The sequence below is a fragment of the Hippopotamus amphibius genome, chromosome 14 (genome assembly GCF_030028045.1).
Source record: "Hippopotamus amphibius kiboko isolate mHipAmp2 chromosome 14, mHipAmp2.hap2, whole genome shotgun sequence".
Taxonomy (NCBI): Eukaryota; Metazoa; Chordata; class Mammalia; order Artiodactyla; family Hippopotamidae; genus Hippopotamus; species Hippopotamus amphibius.
The window spans coordinates 76,840,593-76,859,912 of NC_080199.1; the positions used below are offsets into that span (position 1 = coordinate 76,840,593).

A 19,320-nucleotide genomic window follows, 5' to 3' on the forward strand; every position below is an offset into this window, starting at 1 on the left:
TGCAATAATTTTAAAAAAATCTGTGAATGAATTCCCTGGTGGTCCAGCAGTCAGGACTGTGCACTTTCACTGCCATGGGCCTGGGTTCGATCCCTGATCGGGGAACTAAGATCTCACAAGCCAAGTGGTGGGGCCAAAAAAAAAAAGGGCAAGAAAAAAAAAATCTGTGAATGAAAGTGCACTATAGGTGCAGACACACGTGACCTAGATTTCTCTTTTCCCGCCTTTAGCCAAAGCAATGCCAAACACTTATGACAGCTGCTTAACCTGGTTCAAAAGGCACACGATTTCCTCAATGAACGTTTGATATTTCGCAGGCTGATGGCAACAACCGTAACCCCAGCTCTCGCTTCCCTGACGTCCATCCACTATTTTGGTGCCCTCGGATGCCGCCAACGAGAGCTCTGCATCCTCACGTACACACAACAGGGAAACCTCCGCACCCGCTTCACAGCACGCTGTGATTCTGTTTCCTCCCTTCTCAGTCTAACCCACCCTGTTATCTTTTCTTGCACGAATGCTTTATCTAGCGGCCCTTCTCAGGCACCTCTCTGTCTCTTAAACAGAACAAACCTAAAGAACACAGACGTCTTTAGGGGGGTGTGTGGGGGGGTGGGAACTGCAGCTTTGGTCAGCAGACGAGGCATCTTCCTCCACAGATGTCTGAGAAGTAAATCCCTGCAGAGAACCTCACCCCCAGGGCCTCCCATGCACATTTCCACATGTTTGGAGAAAGGAAAAGTTCAAAACCACATCAAACATACTCTGCGACCACGGAGTATAAATATTCCAAACAAACAAAATCAGCATGTAATGTGTACTTCAATTTGCTGACAGATACTTAAAAAATTAACATCATAATGAATGGCCAACACCACCGCAAGACCTTTAACCCCAGAGAAAAATAACTCACAATCAAAGCTGCCTGGCCTCGAATTAGCACACAGCATCCTTGAAATGAGAGGCCAAAATGAAACAAACTGCCAAATGGAGAGAACGGTGCAGGCGGGATGGGGCAGGGCTAAGAAATTAGGGCTTTCCGTAATGTACTTAACAAAAGTAACTCCACATTTATATTTGAAAACTTCTATTACACTGCAGGGCAAGTCACTTCAGATACAATTTCATGAAAGCAAAATTTTAAGAGGTGACTGACATTTTTCTGACCCCTGGTTTCCACCAAGCCTCACCCTAAGTGCTTGCCACAGTGACAAGATCTGGGGGTTCATACCTGAGGTCTAGGGGACTTGGGAAGTCCCAGTTACACCCCTCCCCAGCCTGAACCAGGCACTGGTTCTTTCTTTCTAAGCCCTCATTTGCTCATATGGTTGCAGAGTTGATTTTCAGATGAGCTAATGCTTAGCTCATTAGATATGTAATTTCACAGACAACACATATTTTAAAAAAATTTTTTTAATTGGGGTACAGTTGTTTTACAATGTTGTGTCAGTTTCTACTGCACAGCGAAGTAGAATGCCCTATGCTATACAGCAGGTTCTCATTAGTTATCTATTTTATACATATTAGTGTATACGCATAAAATTCCAATCTCCCAATCCACCCCATCACCACCCCGCCTTTACCACCTCGGTGTCCGTACGTTTGTTCTCTATGTCTGTGTCTCTATTTCCGACAGGCAGAGCATACTCATGTGAATGTATGTTTTGTCTGGGACACAGTACTTTCTCAGCAGACATCACCAACTATTACTCACATGCCTTATTTTCTTTTATGCCTTTAGTAACTCCGAAGATAGATATTATCTATACCTTATACCTGATGAAACGAAGGCTCAGAAATAACACAACTATAGCTATTATGAACAACCGACTTAATTCGATGAATGTCTTAGGCACTAAGGTTAATGTCATTCAAACCCCACCTTCACTGTCAGGGTTTGCAGTGAACAGGAGAGAAGTTTGGCTCGGGTGACATTCAACCAGACTGACTTGGTTGATCCTGTGGCCCCAGCAGGAAGTGACCAGGATACAGTGGGTGTCGGTCGCATCCCGGCCTGCAGGAAGAACCTGGAACCACTTTGAGGGGCAAACAGACTTCATAAAACACGCTTTCTTCCTTCTTTGGTAATCGGGAAAAGAACAAAAACAACTCAGCGTGACATAATGACCACAAAAGCCATTTTCTGGCCTGAGTTTTCTGATTTTTAGAGCCCAGACATTTACAGGCCTGTATTTATAGCAAGAACTCCACTAGAGAGCCCTGATCAAGTGAATGTTTCTGATTTTTCTCTTCATTATCAGTGAAGAACGTTTTGTTACAGTTTTAATTTTCTTTTCAACTCTAGTGACTGGCTCAGACAGGGATTAGTGTAGGCTGGCTTCAAGGCGGCAAACGCACATGAATGCAGGGACCCTGGACGGGAGTGACGAGACTTACAGACATGCAGAAACAAAGAAGGCCCTACCCTCTTAATTTTGTTCGTATCGCTATTTTTTTTTTTTAGATAATGATGTTATCCAGAAACATAGCGTGTTCCTTCCTGTAAGTTAGTCTTATTACTACACACAATGCAAAAGTTGAAAAGCAAAATGTAAACTGGACTTCAAGCAGTAATTTGGCCAAGTTCCATACACAACAACACTGTACAAAGAAGATGCCAGAAAGTTATTTCAAACCAAGAAGCAAGTCTCCAGTGGTGGGACTTCCTACCTTACCAGGCTGACCGCTTCTCACACTAGCCAGGCCACTAGGCTCCTGAAATACGTTATTTGAGGAAAACAGGACCAACTCTATTCAATATGGCTGTACTGAACATGATTCCAATGAATTCGTGACATTCACATCAGGTGTTCCAGGGGTGTTATCCTCTACAGCGCTCATGACTGCAAACTCCAGTAATTCGTTAACAAATTCTCAGATAAACCTACCAGCGCCTAACTCGAAGTGTAATATAATATGCGATACTAAAGCCGTAAGCCTGTTTTTAAAAAATCACCTGTCTCCTCGGTTGTCAAACTTGTGACCATAAGAGAACACCCCAACATTCACAAGAGGCTGGAGAGTGTTTCCTGACACTTGCTTCTCACTGAGGCCGGGCGGCCCTGGGAGCATGCTCCTGGGAGGGCCCTCTGGGGGTGGCCTTCGAGGCTGGCCGCACCTCCTGTCCGCACAATCGTGTAAGAGACTTTCTCTGGTTCTGGTGTTTCTATTCGTTCTTTCATAGCGGCAGTCGGATCTGGAGCTGTGAAAGAGCAACTCCAGGCAACTTTACCAACTGTGCACCAGGGAAGGTCACGTCTTTGATGGGTTTCTTTCAGGAGCAAACATGCTTCTTTGCCAGAAACCCCCAGCAAATGTCTCCTTGCGTCTCCTTCAGGGTTTTGAACCACCCATGACAGCACAAGCTCCCCGCTGGACTCAGGGGTGGAAAGGGCTCCCTGAGGGGCCGGGCGCTTGCACAGGGGCCAGAATGGGATACAACGTGGGCCCCCTCAGCAAAAGGGGATGGAGGGCAGGTGCTGGGGACAAATGACCATGGCCCACGCCACAGAAGTGAACCTGAGGACAAGTCCTCTCCTGGCCCTCAGGCTGGCCTCTGGCTGACACAGACGTTCTGGAATGTTCTGAGCAGAGATGGCCCTTATCCTGCTTCTCAGCGTCCCTCCTGGGGCACATGCAACCTGCAAACAAAACCTTCTTTTTATATTCATACAGAAAATACCCGGGCCTGAGACCCTGCTCAGCAGCCAAGCCCAGGAGAAGGCCAGTGCGGGAAGATGCGTAATTAATCGCTTTGATCCAAGGACGGCATCGCAGCAACCGGCCCTCCTCCAGCAACCGGCCCTCCTCCTGTTCACGTTTCGTCCATCGGGATTTGCATTGCGTATACAAAGTGTGTACATAAAACTCAAAAGTTAACCCAGTCCTGGATTTAGGAGAAAAAAAAAAAGGCTGCCCTATGCCAAAAGCCGGCTGGGCCTGGAGCCTGCCTGGCACGGCAGACAGAGTTAGCAGTTTGTAGGCTTTGAAGGGAATGTTTTTTTCCCCTCGTTTACTAGCCACGAAAAGAACTTTAAAGGAAAAGCAGCGGAGTCGGTGAGGAGTATTTTTCCGTGGCAAACGATGTAATGTCTTTGGGTATAATCCTCTATTTAGAAAGCCAGGGCCTTATGGCAGACACCATACCACCTGCAGCTCTCACAGACCCACTGCTCAGAGAAACAGGGCCCCTGTGCACACCGAAATATGCCGTCTTCTCCTGCAGCTCCCGTGACTGGCTTCAACATTGTCCTGGGGTCATATTTTAGGTGTTGTGAGCAGGCGGAAGAATAGCCTGGAGATTTACCAAAATTCAGAGGCTGGGGCTCCACGCACAGGTACTCTGATTGTGTGTGTGTGCACACGTGCATGTGTAAGCATGTGTGCACGCGTGCGTGTGTACGCATGCGTGTGTACGCGTGCACGCTGCAGATACATATCTTTTTTGGTGGGGAAGGAGGTTGTCATTTTAACAAGCAGCCCACGTGATTCAGATGTAGGTGGTCACTGGGCTGTACTAAGAAACTTCACATCGAGAACCTAAAAATGTTAAAAATAAAACAAACAACAAAACAAAACAAAAGAAAACAAAAGAAAAAAACCAAAAAGAACACAAAAAGAAACCTATAAAATGTTGAAATTCTTTAGCCAAAATAATCGGGGAGTTCAAGTCACAATATTCCTATTTATAAAGGCCCGAGAAAATAATTTATCATTGCAAGATAAGGAAGAGTAGGCACTCTTTCTTTTCCCACAGGTAATCCTATTATATCTGCACCACAGCCCTCTGAGGTCACAGGGCAGGTGACAGTATTTTGACTTTGCTGATAAGGAAACGAAAGCAGGTTAAGTGACTGCCAAAGGCTCCAAAGCTAGTTGGGGCAGGTCATACAAGAGGCCCCCCCTTAGAGACTCCTCAGGGTAGTAAGCCTTGAGAAATGCATGACGAAAATAAGAGCCCATTTCCTGATCCAATTTTAGACCACGTTTTCTTCATCTCTAATTCAAAGCCCTACTTCAGCACGCAACTCTGGGCTAAAGAACGCTGATAATTTTCCACCTCCAGGTCTTGGCTATGGGGACACATCATGGAGAAGCTTACATCCCGTGGTGATGCTACTGGCAGGAAGGAAAACGCCGGTCCCCTATGGAAAAACAGCATCACACACTGCACCCAGCCGAGGGCCGCGGCGTCCCTCAGGACACACACAACCTGAGTTTCTGATTCACTCCAGGTGAACTGGGCCTAGAAAAATGGAAACACAGGGTGCCCCCTGAGGTCCTCCCAACGCTGCCCGTTCTCAGGAGAGGAAGGATCCAGAGGACTCTTCTGATGTGAGAAATTTCTGCTGGGACTTCCTGACTCACTGGTTGGCTTTCGTGGACCATATCGTGAGGTGCTTCAGGGAAGGTAAAGATGCTCTGACGGTGGGAAATCCCTGTTCTACAGCCCTCCCCCCTTTGTCCTCAGGGCAAAACCTGCCTTCTTCCTTAAGAGAAAAACTCCGCATATCGCATATGGTGGACAAGACAAAGAAATGGTTAAGCAACTTGGTTTAGGAAACCCAGGCAGAAACAATGCATCTTTTCAACAGTTTACGATGCTACGTACAGAAAGGGAACGTTCTGTGTGCCAAGTCCGTCTCTGGCTCCTGGGTGAGAAGTGCCATTCACCATCAGACACCAGTTTAATTCCACAGCTCGAAAGAACCGTGTTCTTCCGCCAAAACCCAACTGCTTTGTGAATTACAAAAAAAAAAAAAGGCTTATAAAAAGACTAGGAACATTCTTATAATAACAATAAGAAGAATTTTTTTAAATAGTGGTCTTTTCCAGAACACCATCGCTCCTGTGCATTCACCAATCGTCCTAGCCAGCTCGGGCAGCTGTAACAAAATGCCACAAGGTGCATGACTGACCAACAGCAGGGATTTACTCCTCGCAGTTTTCAAAGCTGGACGTCTGAGATCAGGGTGCCAGCCTGGTCGGGTTCTGGTGAGGACCTTCTCCTGGGTCACAGAGGTCTAACGTCTTGCATCTTTTTTTTTTTTTCCTGCTGTTTCTGTCAAGCATTTCTTAAAAATTTAAGTATAGCTGATTTACAATATTGTGTTAGTTTCAAGCGTACAGCAAAGTGATTAAGTTATCCTTATGTACCTACATATATAATATATTTTCAGATTCCTGCATTTTCACACAGCAGAAAACAAGCGAGCTGGCTCTCTGGCCTCTTCTCACCAGATCACTAATCCCTCCCAAAGGCCCTGTCTCCATGTTGGGGAGTCAGGGCTTCAACACGAATTTGAGGGGAACACCAACATTCAGTCCACAGCCCAGAACCAAAGGCATGGACATGGCTTGGCCATACTTTCAATATCCCAAAAAGGAGCCACCTCCTGTCACTGACTGTCCCTGTCTCTGTGACAGCACATCACCCCTCTGGAGGCAGCAGAAAGCCTTTCTGAGACTTCAGGTTAGTTTAGCCACTCTCTCCCCAAATGACTCTTCATAAGTGTTAAACACAACAATAACAACACATTTATACTTTCCCACTTTTCAAAGAATGAACAGACACCAGGTGAGGCCCTGACATCGTTTTCTGACACCCTGTCCTCACTAAGAGCTCCGCCCTGGATCAAGACTGGAGATAAGAAATCACTTTCAATGCAGACAGGGCATCACCACCAGCAGACCTGGGTCAAGAAACTACCATAATATCATCTTCCACGTCTAGTCTAATGAAAACCTCCGTCTCTGCCAGTGGTGGCCGATTCCAGAACAACATTGTGCTTCGTGGAAACAGACCAACCAACCAAAAAGTTGAAACGACGTGGTTTTCGTTAAAAAAAGGTTTTTCTCCCCGAGTGAAATGGGATTTAATGTTATAATTCCTTTGCTTTCAGATGGTAGGAATAGCTCATTCGATTTTTTTGGAAAGTCCCCAAATGGAAATGTCACCATCATGCTGAGCCTTCGAACCACACGGGCGGGCGTGCAACTCGGACACTGAACACGTGGCGTGTGAGTGACCCCATGGTAAACGGTCCCTCCGTGCTTCAAAAGTCCGCCTCCAGGTGGGCTGGCGCCCAGCCTACCTCATGCACGTCTGAACTGGAGGCCCTGGTGCCAGCATACACAGAGGGGTCACTCGACCACCCCTCTGTGGAGGGCACTGTGAGGGGCTGTCAAAGGAGTGGGCTTTGTCGCCAGTCACCCGTCGGCTGACTGGCCTCTAATTTTGGAAACTGTCCACAGCAGTTGGCCGCTGTCCCTTTCACTGTCCTGCACCACAAAATCCCCCCAATGAAATATTCATCAGGCCACATCCATCCTTAACCAGAAGGAAAGAGGAAGCAGATATTCTAGGCACCAAGGCTTACAAGTGACCATCATTGTGGATACTTTCTTGCTTTCAAATATAACTGATTCACGTGTGCGAAGTATCTCTGCTGGGAGATGCTCGTTTTGCTACACAACGATCTTCTTGATTCATCCCATGCCCTATAATTTCCTCTATCGCCTGGATTTGGGAAGGAACTGAAAAGTGTGTTACGTGTTTGTCCTCATGCCTTACAGAAGGCAAAGATGCACACAAGCCACCCCGCAGGACACGTCCGTCTGCTTAGCGCCCACACTCAGACGAGGTCCCAGACGCCCTGGGGTACGTCACCAGATTCACCAAGTGAAACAGGCAAGCAGCCTGCCCTGGATGGCCTCGCACGGGACAGCTGCTGGGCACGTATCCAGACCTGGGGAGACCCAGAGCGTGCGCTCATTTCTGCAGAGTAAGTGAGGCCCCACGTGCCACGCAGGGGCCTGCCCCCACAACATGTAACCGTGGGGCAGGGACCAACAGAAGCCCCCAGACCCACAGTCCTCCTCTTCCCACGCTTGGTTCTGACCCACGGCACGAGTGTTCTCATGCGAACGTAGGTGGCTGTCCCAGAGCAAGCCCCCAGCGGACCCCGGCCACACCCCCTGCAAGCAGCTGCCCTTCGGCCCAGGGGTGTGAGCCGGGCCTGGATCTGGGGAGAGAACCAGGCAGGCCTGTCAAGTGGGCTTCTGGCCGTGTGGGAGAAAGACTCGGGGTCCTGGAAACCCAGTGAATGGACTAGAGTTGGCACGCTGCCCCTGCACCACGACTGCCCACCCTGTGAAGAGGGACACACCCAGTCAGGGACCGCCAGCACAGAGGCCTCCAAAGGAGTTCAGATGTAAAGAAAAAAGAAAACGCAGTGTCTTCACAAACATTCTGTGTCTCTTCCTACCAATCACATATTCTTTTGTAAACCCTGAAAAATTTCCCTATGCAACAAAATTTACAGCTTCATTTGTAAACTGCGGGGGTTTGGAACTCAGGGCTTTCAAGCTCCTCTCCACACCCGATCCTGCGGGATCCTAAGACCCAGTGTGTCAGTGGTGATGGTTCCATCTCAAACAGTGGACAAAGATAATACAAAAGATGGAAAAAAAATCCAACCAAGTGTAAAGGTCTTCAATGTCAGCCTCTCCAGTTAAGAGATGAACAATGAGATACTGTGGTTAATGAATGATCCGGTTAATAGAGAGGTTAGATCTATCTTTCACAGGTGACTAATTATCAACTAATCAAAGTATAATAATACCCAATATCCAAACTGCAATCAGTACAACCATGAACAGCTCAAAACATCTCCCGTTTTCCAAGTCCGTGAACTGTACACATGAGAACTGTAATTAACACGCAACTCATTAAGGAAAGGTAGAGGCACTGGGTAGGTCAGAGGATTTAAGTCCACAGTTTACATAACGGTTAAAACTTCCAATGCTGTTTCCGTGGCCTGCACAACCTCTTCCAGGGGCTCTGACCTGGTGTTTCCTGCCTGACACGTTTTGACGGAAGCAAGCCACGCCACCCCGTCCTGAGACGCGGAACGCCCGCTCACAGTTAGCAGCACTGACCTGTCCTCTCATGTCCGGAGCGATGGGAATGGTGGGCCAGATGGTCGAGTAGATGCCAAAGAACAGCAGCCAGATGAGCATGCTTCCCCAGACGGCCAGGTGACTGAACTGCAGGAGGAAACAGACGCTCAGGCAAGGGCTCTCTGCCGGCCCAGGAGCCACCTGAACGCCACCCGCTGCAGGAGCCCCGGGTCCATGCCACCTTCCTTTATGGAGAGATTTCTACGGGTCACTGGTCACTGGAGAGTTTGGTCGTTCTAATTTTCTTGTCTCAGAGTGTTTAACAATGAGTTGAAGTAACTAGTGGCCCCAAACGACCCTGAAGAGGAAAGGGCTTTGCCACCACCGCCGACCGTCCTGCAGACCCGTCCTGTAGGTGCCACGAGGCCCCTCTCTGTCCCTCACCAGTGTTCGCTCCAACCCGAGGCTGAATAAACAAGGTCTCACTGATCTAGGAAGAGGGCGCTGGACAGACAAAACGAACCAGATGGGTTTATTTATCATTTTGGGACTTTGATTATTCTTCCCATTTTCCAAAGAACTTTAAAAAAATTTGGAATGGATGTACACCTTAATGACAACACTTGGAGCATCTACTGAGTTGTGAATTTTTTCTCCTTTGTCCTCTTGAGAGGATGACCCGTGACTTCTTTTCGGCCACACTCTATGATCTAATCCATCACGAGCCTCTGTCAGCTTTTCAAAAAACCTGACCACTGCTCACTGCCTCCTCTAACGCCACAGGCTAAGCTACCATCCCCTCTCCCTTGGATTCACTGCCTCTGTCTCTTAGGGAGTTCCCCGCTGCCACTTGCAACTCTCACCCCTCCCCCATTTAATCAGCACAGAATTTGTAAACAGCAGAGACAGACATGAAACGCTGGCCATAATCTTCAAAAGCTGGAAATAACCGAAATGTCCAAAATTGGGAACTGATTAAGTAAGGGATGAGATATTGATAAAGCTCAATACCCTTCAATCATGAACTAGGACTTTGTAGAAGTATATTTTAAGGTGTGGAAAATTTTATGATATATTTTTAAGTGAAAACAGACTATAAGACTACGTTCGATAATGCACTGTCTTATTATTCACAGAGAACGAAGTCTGGAAGGTTATACAGCAAATGTTAATAGTAACTATCTCTTCGTGGTAAAATTATGGAAGTTAAAAATTCCCCTTTCTGTCCTTCTGTATTTTCTTTGTGTGTGTAACTTTTTTTTTATATACAATGCACACATACACTGGAAGTGAGCTGACTGTTAACAGCTTAGAGGTGTATTAAGTGCCCAGCAAATGTACCATCAGGGGACTTTGGATTGAAAATGTGCCCTGCTAAAGATCAAACCACAATTTTTACATGCAAAATTTAAAATAAGACAGCTAGATATTGCTTATTGTTTTCCTGGGGCTTCAAAAGATAGTACACCATAAAAAAAAAAAAAATCTATAGTGGATAGAGAAATAATACTAGAGAAAACTTACTTTTGTCCAAGCTGTAGTCTCCAAACCAGCTTTCAGGCAAACAGTAACAACAACATACTGTGAAAGAAAGAGGAATTTGGGAAGTGCGTTAACCTCACTTATTTTCACTTTCCAGAAGAAATCCCACCTCCTCCCCAGAGGCAGCTTCTCCACGGCAGCTGGACTTTGAAAGTGCCAACTTGGCAGCTAATTCCCTAGGGGTCAATTTTAGGAAACTTACAGGCAGGTTTCTTTTAAGAAAAGCCCTCATTTTAGTTACTTTGCCCTTTCCTTAGCTTGGAAGATTTGGGAGAAATCACGTTGCCTTGGTGTTCTTTTTCTTGTTTGTTTTTGTTTTTTGTTTTCCCACAGTAGATGTGAAACAGTCATCTGAAGAACGGGGAAATCCGCTGATCACCTGTCTAGAAATCTTAACTCTGCGCAATCTTCACTCAAACACGAGGTAAGCATTTCACAACTATTCTGAGCTTCAAGAAATCTATAACATATAGTTTAAAGATTTGAAATAAATCATAATAATGAATGCCTTACATAAAGAGTGAGGCAAAACCCACACATGTACCACTTAAGAAAGACTCAATAAACAGGTAAACTTACTGTATAAACGATATTTCCAACAAATAAATAGTCTGTGGCATGACCATTGGCCAACACAGTATCTGAAAAACACAGAGGTTACAATTACCTTCCGGAGCAGAGCACTGCAATCTATTTTACTCAGAATGTAAAAACAGAACTTGAGAGACATTTATCAAAATGTAAGGGAATTTTGAAAATTCCATTGGCTGTGATTCTAATGCCTCCTCTTTCTAATTCTAAATTTTTTCAACTTATATTTTCGCCAAATGAAGCAAACAAACAAAATCAGGTTTCCAACAAACCAAACAACCAAATGCTTGATCTGTGCTAACATTTACATTTTCAGACAGATGACAACCTCCCTTTTGTGGGTTAGAAGAAGGAATAGAATAAAAACGTATTAATCTATCCATGTGGGCACCAGGATTAGACCTTTTCCATGTGATCATTTACTATTCGTCTTTCATTTTTGCTAAATTGGAATTATGGGCCAATAGCAGAAGAGAACTACATGGCAGAAAATGAGTTCATGGTCACTGAACTCAGAGTTTTAAAGGGTGGCCACTACTCATGGTCCCCACCAACTTCTAGACGAACTTCTGGAGTCTATAAACGGGTGAATGCAAGCAATCCAACGAGAGACGCCCAGACAATACGAGGATTCTGAAGCTCTAATTTTGTAGCTTTTCCAGTTTCTCCTTCTTAAGGATGACTATTACAGCAAACATACCAATCACTAAGAGAGAACTCTGAGAGAATGGTCTAGGTCAAATCAGCTGGCCTGCTGGGAAAAGTCTGGTTTTTACCCTGACGGGTCAAAACCTGTTTTAAGGTCAGAAATAGTTTCTTTGGGTGACACTGCCCAATTTCCTGTTATTTCCCTTTATACTCAGATGAGATCTGTGGCCTCCAGGCCAAGCATATAGGGATTCTTATGTTCAAATTTCCAACCCAGTGGCTACTGTACACACATATCTGGGCTCACCAACTTACCATCTGTTTGTGAAGAATCCGACTCTTATTAAAGAATCAAGGACTATTTAGTTTTCTCAAACACCGTAAGGATCAAGCAGCATGGTGGGTAAAACCTGGTCATCATGGGGCCCTGGATCCAGCCTCAGGGCAGGTCCTTCCCCCTGATTCTAGGTAAGTGCATTTGTGGATAAGACAGGTGGACCCGCAAAGGACACCACGGGCTGCGTTAGGTACTGGCCTAACCTGAGGGGCTGCTCCTGGGGACTGTGAGGGTTATCCTAGGGTGGCCACTGACCTGAGAAGGATTAATCTCAAAGCTTAGGGGAGACCTGAAAAGAAACAAAACTTAGGCAGGACTTTGTTAAAAAGGAAGGAAGGAAAACAATAATCAGAAAAGCAAAGGAGAGTCTAAACTAAGCTCAAGAAGGCCACAAGCTGATGTATTAGCAAACAGCTATTCAAAATTGTGAGGGTTCAGGACCCCTTCCCAATGCAGGGGGCGCAGCTTAGATCACTGGTTGGGGAACTAAGATCCCACATCCTGCATGGCTCGGCCAAAACAAAAAAGAAAAACAAACAAAAAACCTGTAAGGGTTCACATTTTAGTAACTGGTCCTAAGATTGTTTTAATAATAAAAATGACACTTTTAAAGAAAAGCCTCAATAAAGAAACACTTGAGATAAGACAGGAGACCATTTCTTTGATTTTAACATAGATGAATGCCATGAAAGGGGTAACATTAGTCTTCTATTTACATGACAAATATTTATTTAAAGACTACTTTATGCAGGTGCTGTTACAGGAAGTGGGGAGACAAGATCCCTGTGTCTGTGAAGCTCCCAGTACAGTGAGGGAGACCGGACAGAAACATACAAATAGATACACAATAAAATGTCGGGTGTAACAAGAGCCATGAAGACGCAGGTCTGCTATGTTAGATGGGGAGTTCTGGAAAAATCCCTGAGGAGGTCACATCTGAGCAGATGGGAATAGCTGGAGGGAGGGAGTTACGTGAACATCTGGGGGAGAGGGTTGCAGGCAGAGGAATGGCCAACAGTCTGAACACAGACAGCAGTGGGTGCGCTCAAACACCACCACAGAGGCCAGACTGGCTGGAGACACTGGGGAGGGCGCCCACACAGTGAGAAGGGGCCAGTTAACGTAGGTCACGGCGAGGAGTCTGAATTTCTCTGTTCAGCACGACAGACAGGAAACCACTGGAAGATTCTGAGCGGAGAGTAAAGTGGTATGAGTTATGTTCTTAAGGGAATAGTCCGGCATTTATGGGAGAACAGGTCCTGGACGACCAAAAGCAGAGCAACAACAGATGCCGCTCCAGTTTAGAAAGGACTGCAGCAGTGCATCCAGGAGGATGATGTGGGTGGCCTGCAGAGTTGGGTCCAACACGGTAGCCTCGAGCTGCTGTTTACATTTAAATTAATTAAAATACAATAAAAAATTCAGTTCCTGCTAGGGGCTGGGGAGGAGGGGAGAAAGAGGACTTACCGCAGTAAGTGTAAAGATGTTCAATTTAGGGTGATGAAGAGATTTTGGAATAGATTATGGTGATGGCTGCAAACATTCTGAATGTAATGCCTCTGAATTGGATACATAAAATGGACCACAGAACCGAAGCCAAAAAACTCTTAGGATGAAACACAGGATTAAATCTTTATGGCTGACATCAAAAGCACAGTGACAAAAGAGAAAAACCGATAGAGTAGACGTCATCAAAATTATACACTTTTGTGCTTCAAAGGACACCATCCTGAAAGTGAAAGACAACCTGCAGAATGGAGAAAATATTTGCAAGTATTTATCTGATAAGGAATCTGTAACCAGAATACAAAAAGAACTCTTACAACTCAACAACAGTAAAAAGACAACTCAGTTTAAAAGTGGGCAGAGGCTCTGCATAGAAATGTTTCCAAAGAAGATACACAGATGTCCAAGTCCAGAAGGGATGCTCACCATCCCAGACACCAAGGAAATTCAAAACCCAAACCATGATGAGATATCATCTCACACCCACCAGGGAGGCTATGCAAAAGATAGAGAATAACAAGAAGGGGTGAGGACGTGGTGACATCAGAACCCTCAGACACTGCTGGGGGGATCGTCAAATCACTGACACCACAGAAAACTGTCAGGCACTTCCTCAAAAGGTTATGCCTAGTTACCACATGACCCAGTGATTCCACTTCTAGGTACACACCCAGGAGAGAGAAAAACATGAAACGTACAAAAACTTGACAAGAGGGCAGACAGCAGTATCAAGCAGTATCAGCAGTATTTCGTCTTGCGGAACTGAAAACCACAGCCACAGAAAGATACAGAAAAATGAAAAAGCAGAGGACTTTGTACCAGATGAAGGGACAGGATAAACCCCCAGAAAAACAACTAAATGAAGAGGAGATAGGCACCCTTACAGAAAAAGAATTCAGAATAATGATAGTGAAGATGATCCAGGACTTTGAAAAAAGACTGGATGCAAAGATCGAAAAGTTTACCAAAGACCTAGAAGAAGTAAAGAACAAACAAACAGAGATATGCAACACAATAACTGAAAGGAAAAATACACTAGAAGGAACCAATAGCAGATTCACTGAGGCAGAAGGGCGAATAAGTGACCTGGAAGACAGAATGGTGATAATCACTGATGTGGAAAAGAATAAAGAAAAAAGATAATCACTAATGTGGAAAAGAATAAAGAAAAAAGAGTGAAAAGAACTGAAGACAGCCCAAGAGACCTCTGGGACAATGTTACACGCACCAACATTCGCATTATGGGGGTCCCAGAAGGAGACGAGAGAGAGAGAAAGGACCTGAGAAAATCTTGGAAGAGATTATAGTTGAAAACTTCCCTAACATGGGAAAGGAAATAGCGACCCAAGTCCAGGAAGTGCAGAGAGTCCCAGGCAGGATAAATCCAAGGAGAAACACACCAAGACATATAGTAGTCAAATTGACAAAAATTAAAGACAGAGAAAAGTTATTAAAAGCAACAAGGGAAAAACGACAAATCACATACAAGGGAACTCCCTTAAGGGTAACAGCTGATTTCTCAGCAGAAACTCTGCAAGCCAGAAGGGAGTGGCATGATATAGTTCAAGTGATGAAAGGGAAGAACCTACAACCAAGAATACTCTACCCAGCAAGGATCTCATTCAGATTCGACGGAGAAATCAAAAGCTTTACAGACAAGCAACAGCTAAGAGAATTCAGCACCACCAAACCAGCCCTACAACAAATGCTAAAGGAAATTCTCTAAGCAGGAAGCATAAGAGAAGAAAAGGACCTACAGAAACAAAAACAAAACAATTAAGAAAATGGTAATAGGAACATACATATCGACAATTACCTTGAATGTAAATGGACTAAATGCACCAACCAGAAGACAGAGACTGGCTGAATGGATACAAAAACAAGACCCATATATATGCTGTCTACAAGAGACTCACTTCAGACCTAGGCACACATACAGACTGAAAGTGAGGGGATGGAAAAAGATATTCCATGCAAATGGAAATCAAAAGAAAGCTGGAGTAGCAATACTCATATCCGATAAAATAGACTTTAAAATAAAAAATGTTACAAGAGACAAGGAAGGACATTACATAAAGATCAAGGGATCCATCCAAGAAGAGGAGATAACAATTATAAATATATATGCACCCAATATAGGAGCACCTCAATACACAAGGCAAATGCTAACAACTATGAAAGAGAAAATGCAAGGCAGAAATAGAGACACAGGTGTAGAGAACAAACACATGGACACCAAGTGGGGAAAGCGGGAAAGGTTGGGGGGGAATGAATTGGGAGATTGGGATACCAAATTGTACACTCTAAATATATGCTGTTTATTGTCTGTTAACTGTATCTCAATAAATTTTCTTAAAAAAAAAAAAACATGAAACATACAAAAACTCGTACATGATTGTTGACAGCAGCAGTAACCACAACAGCTGAATGTCCATCTGCCGGTGACTGGATAAAATGTGGAAAATCCACACAATGGAGCATCATGGAGCTAATAAAAGGAGTGAAGCACTGGTACGCACCACAACACAGGTGAACTTTGAAAATCCTAGGCTACGTGAAAGAAGCCAGACACAAAAGGCCAAATATCGTATGATTCTAGGTGTGTGAAATGTCCAGGATAAGCAAATCTACAGAGACAGCAAGTAGATTAGTGGTTGCAGGGGCGGAGAGTGTTTGGGTGGGAATGGGGAGTGGGAGCTGATAGGTATGGAGTTTTGTTTGGGGGCAATGAAAATGCTTGATCATTGATTAAGGCAATAGTTGCAAGACCATGTGAATACAGTAAAAATCACAGAACTGTACACTTGAAATGGATGAGTGTATGGTATGTAAATTACATATCAATGAATCCACGATTTAAAAAACTCAGTTCCTCGATCACACGTAGCCATGCTTCAGAGGCTCTTGGCTATGGTCCTGGAGATGTAGCCATGTTTCAGAGGCTCTTGGCTATGGTCCTGGAGATGTAGCCATGTTTCAGAGGCTCTTGGCTATGGTCCTGGAGAGTACAGACACAGGACGTCTCCATCATCACAGAAGGCCTAGTGGACACTGCAGGCCAGGGGGCTATGCTGGAGGCAGAAAGAAGTGACAGCTTTCGACACATGTTCTGAACATAGAGATGACAGGATTTGTTTTTGATTTGGAGGGGAGTGAGAAAGAATCTGAAGAATCAAGGGAGATTTCGAGGTTGTGGGTCTGGGTACAAGGTGAGCGGTGTCATCATTCACTCAGTCACAGTAACATAGGAACGCTGATGAAAAGGGTGGCCCATGAGAACTCGGTACCATGTGATCAGTGTCTGAAATTTACAACAGGAAGAAGAGATAGCAGTGAAGCATGCTGCTATTAGGAAGAGAAACAAAAGGATACTTGGAAAAATGAGGTGGAGAGAAGCAGCTGGTTTAGTAGAAAAAACTCCCAGAGATGAGAGTGAGAAGACCTTGTTCAGCCCTGCTCTCTTGTTCCAGCTCTGCCCTGATTTAGTATTTTAACATTTTAGGTTCTGGGTCTCAGTGTCCACACCCATAAAATGGGGGCATTCTGTCAGACCACCATCATCATTAAGGTTCTTTTAGATAGAAAATGCTAAGGTTCTAAGGTCCACACTCTTAGCTGCTAATCAGGGACTCAGTGGTAGAAACCTGAGAGTTTCAGAGCTTCATTCCGTTCATTTTAGCTCAGGATGGATTCCCTATCCTCAGTCTCATCCTATGTGCTCATGAATGAAGAAAAGACTTTCAATTGAGAAGAGCAGTGATCTGAGGGCCCTGGAGTTCTACCCACATGAAGCCTGACGGGCTCTAGAGAAGACGCTGATCAGACAGAAGCGTTCAAGGGGTCAGGAGACCCAGCTGAAAACCGAGGGTTACAAATGATGGTTTGACAACTTTTCAATTTCCTTTTGATAGTAGTATTTCAAACGTTGGGCAGCATATTTCATGTGCTAAAAGAAATTAAATTACAAAGAATTTGTCTAAAAATGAAGGGCTCAGAATGTGTTTCATACTTTAAGGATATACTTAAGGAACAGAAAACTGTTAGACATGGTTAATTCCACATGGAAAACAGATAACACAAGTTCCTAAGTATACGACAGGCTCCGCTGTAAGCACTTTACCTACGTGAGTACACTTACTAATATAGGTAATGCTAACATAGCACTAATAGCATTACTAACATGCAACACTCATCGATGTAATACTCCTTTAATGCTCTAGCAATGCTATGAGATGGTATTATGACCTGCATATTTCAGATGAGGAAACTGGGGCAGCAAAGAGAAGCTAAATGACATGCAAGGTCACACACTTAGTGAGAAACTGTAAACTTTGTAAATAAGAGTGTTTTCACTAACCGAGTTAGAAAAATGGACCCCAAGCAATAAAAGACAACAACTTCAAGGGGGAGAAATAATCAGACTAAGAAGAACTCTTTTAAAATACCAACACCTAAAGGGGAGGAACTCTCAAGGAAAGACATGAGGTGGAAAGAAAGTGAGATTCACACGCCAGTGATTCTGTGCCACCCAGGACACAAGTGCGGGGAGACACATGACCTTGTGTTCTGAGTGAGGGTGGGGATTTCATTCGTCCGGAGTGGCTCAACCTCAGCACTACTGACATTTTTCCAGGTTAATTCTTAGCTGGCGGGGGGCGGGGGGGGGGGGGTTGCTGTCCTGTGATTGTAGGATGTGTGGCAGCATCCCAAACGCCTCCAGACACTGTCAGTGTTCCCTGGGGGAAAAAGTCCCCAGATTGAGAATCACAGCACTAGAGGAAAGAAAACAGAGGAGCTCGAATAAGTACCGAGAATACACCCCAAAATAAGAGTGGCTAATGAAGGGAACCCCTCCTCTGTGGTCAGGCCGAGGAGGAGAGTGCTTTCAACAGCAGAGAAACAGGGTGATGGCTTGGTACAAAGGGATACAACTGCCATCGCTTGATGACCTTTAAAGGGGGCAACTCTGTGATTACTTCCAGGACTGGGAGCTCACTGATGAAGGGAACATCTCCATGGAGACCCTTAAGATCATGGACCACCATGCTGGAAATCTGGCATGAACAGAAGAAACAGGTAGCGAAACCCAGGGATATCATCCAACCGTAACTTCTAGAATTTTATAATGCATAAATTTCTACCTTGCCATGATAGTAAAATGCTACTGGCATTAAACAACATGTTTGCACTTGAGTTAATCTGAATATACTTAAGATAATTTTCAGTGAAGCCAGGACAACCCTACGATTTCAGCTCCTCATTTTGGAAGGATACCTCAACACTGCATTTTAGTTTTCTGCTTACGACTGTCTCCTGCCCCAAACAAAACTAATACCGCTTGGAAATAATTTATTCCTTGGAGGAGAAACTCCCAAACTAACTTGAGATTCTGGGACACGCCAAGAGCCTTGGAAAAGATAGCATCCTCTGAATAAGTCATAAGTCATTGCTTTGCCACCCTGCTGGGGAAATTCCCTCTGGATAGAGTGTTCTCATAAAGGTTATATTTCAGATGTTTAGAGGCAAGTACCTGTGGGCATCATTCCTTGTTAAAATGTGCCAATAACATTCTCCTGAAGAAAAGATCCTAAGTCCTAAACCATCACTGGTGGATGAACAAATTAATAGGCTACAGCTTGCTGATAATTCAAGGCTGGAAAAGCCTGTCTGGACTGTCCAGTTTATTCCTGAAGCACACTACTGCCAATTATTTCTTCCCACTTTGTTTAATCTCAACAGTTAGCTGTTAAGAATAATGATTATGGTTAACAGTTAATGGTTAACTGTTTAATCTT

The 19,320-nt window shown here is 44.7% G+C and overlaps 1 protein-coding gene across 1 annotated transcript in view; it reads right to left on the reverse strand.

The window, feature by feature from the left end:
- Window positions 1-19,320, reverse strand: part of LOC130835882 (phospholipid-transporting ATPase IB) — a 416,937-nt gene that overhangs the window by 109,527 nt on the left and 288,090 nt on the right. Inside the window, exons 30-32 of the mRNA XM_057707762.1 lie at window positions 11,023-11,084; window positions 10,426-10,482; window positions 8,941-9,048 (exon numbers count right to left, since the gene is read on the reverse strand). Of these exons, the coding sequence (XP_057563745.1) occupies window positions 8,941-9,048; window positions 10,426-10,482; window positions 11,023-11,084 (227 nt within the window). The remainder of the gene's footprint in view (window positions 1-8,940; window positions 9,049-10,425; window positions 10,483-11,022; window positions 11,085-19,320) is intronic.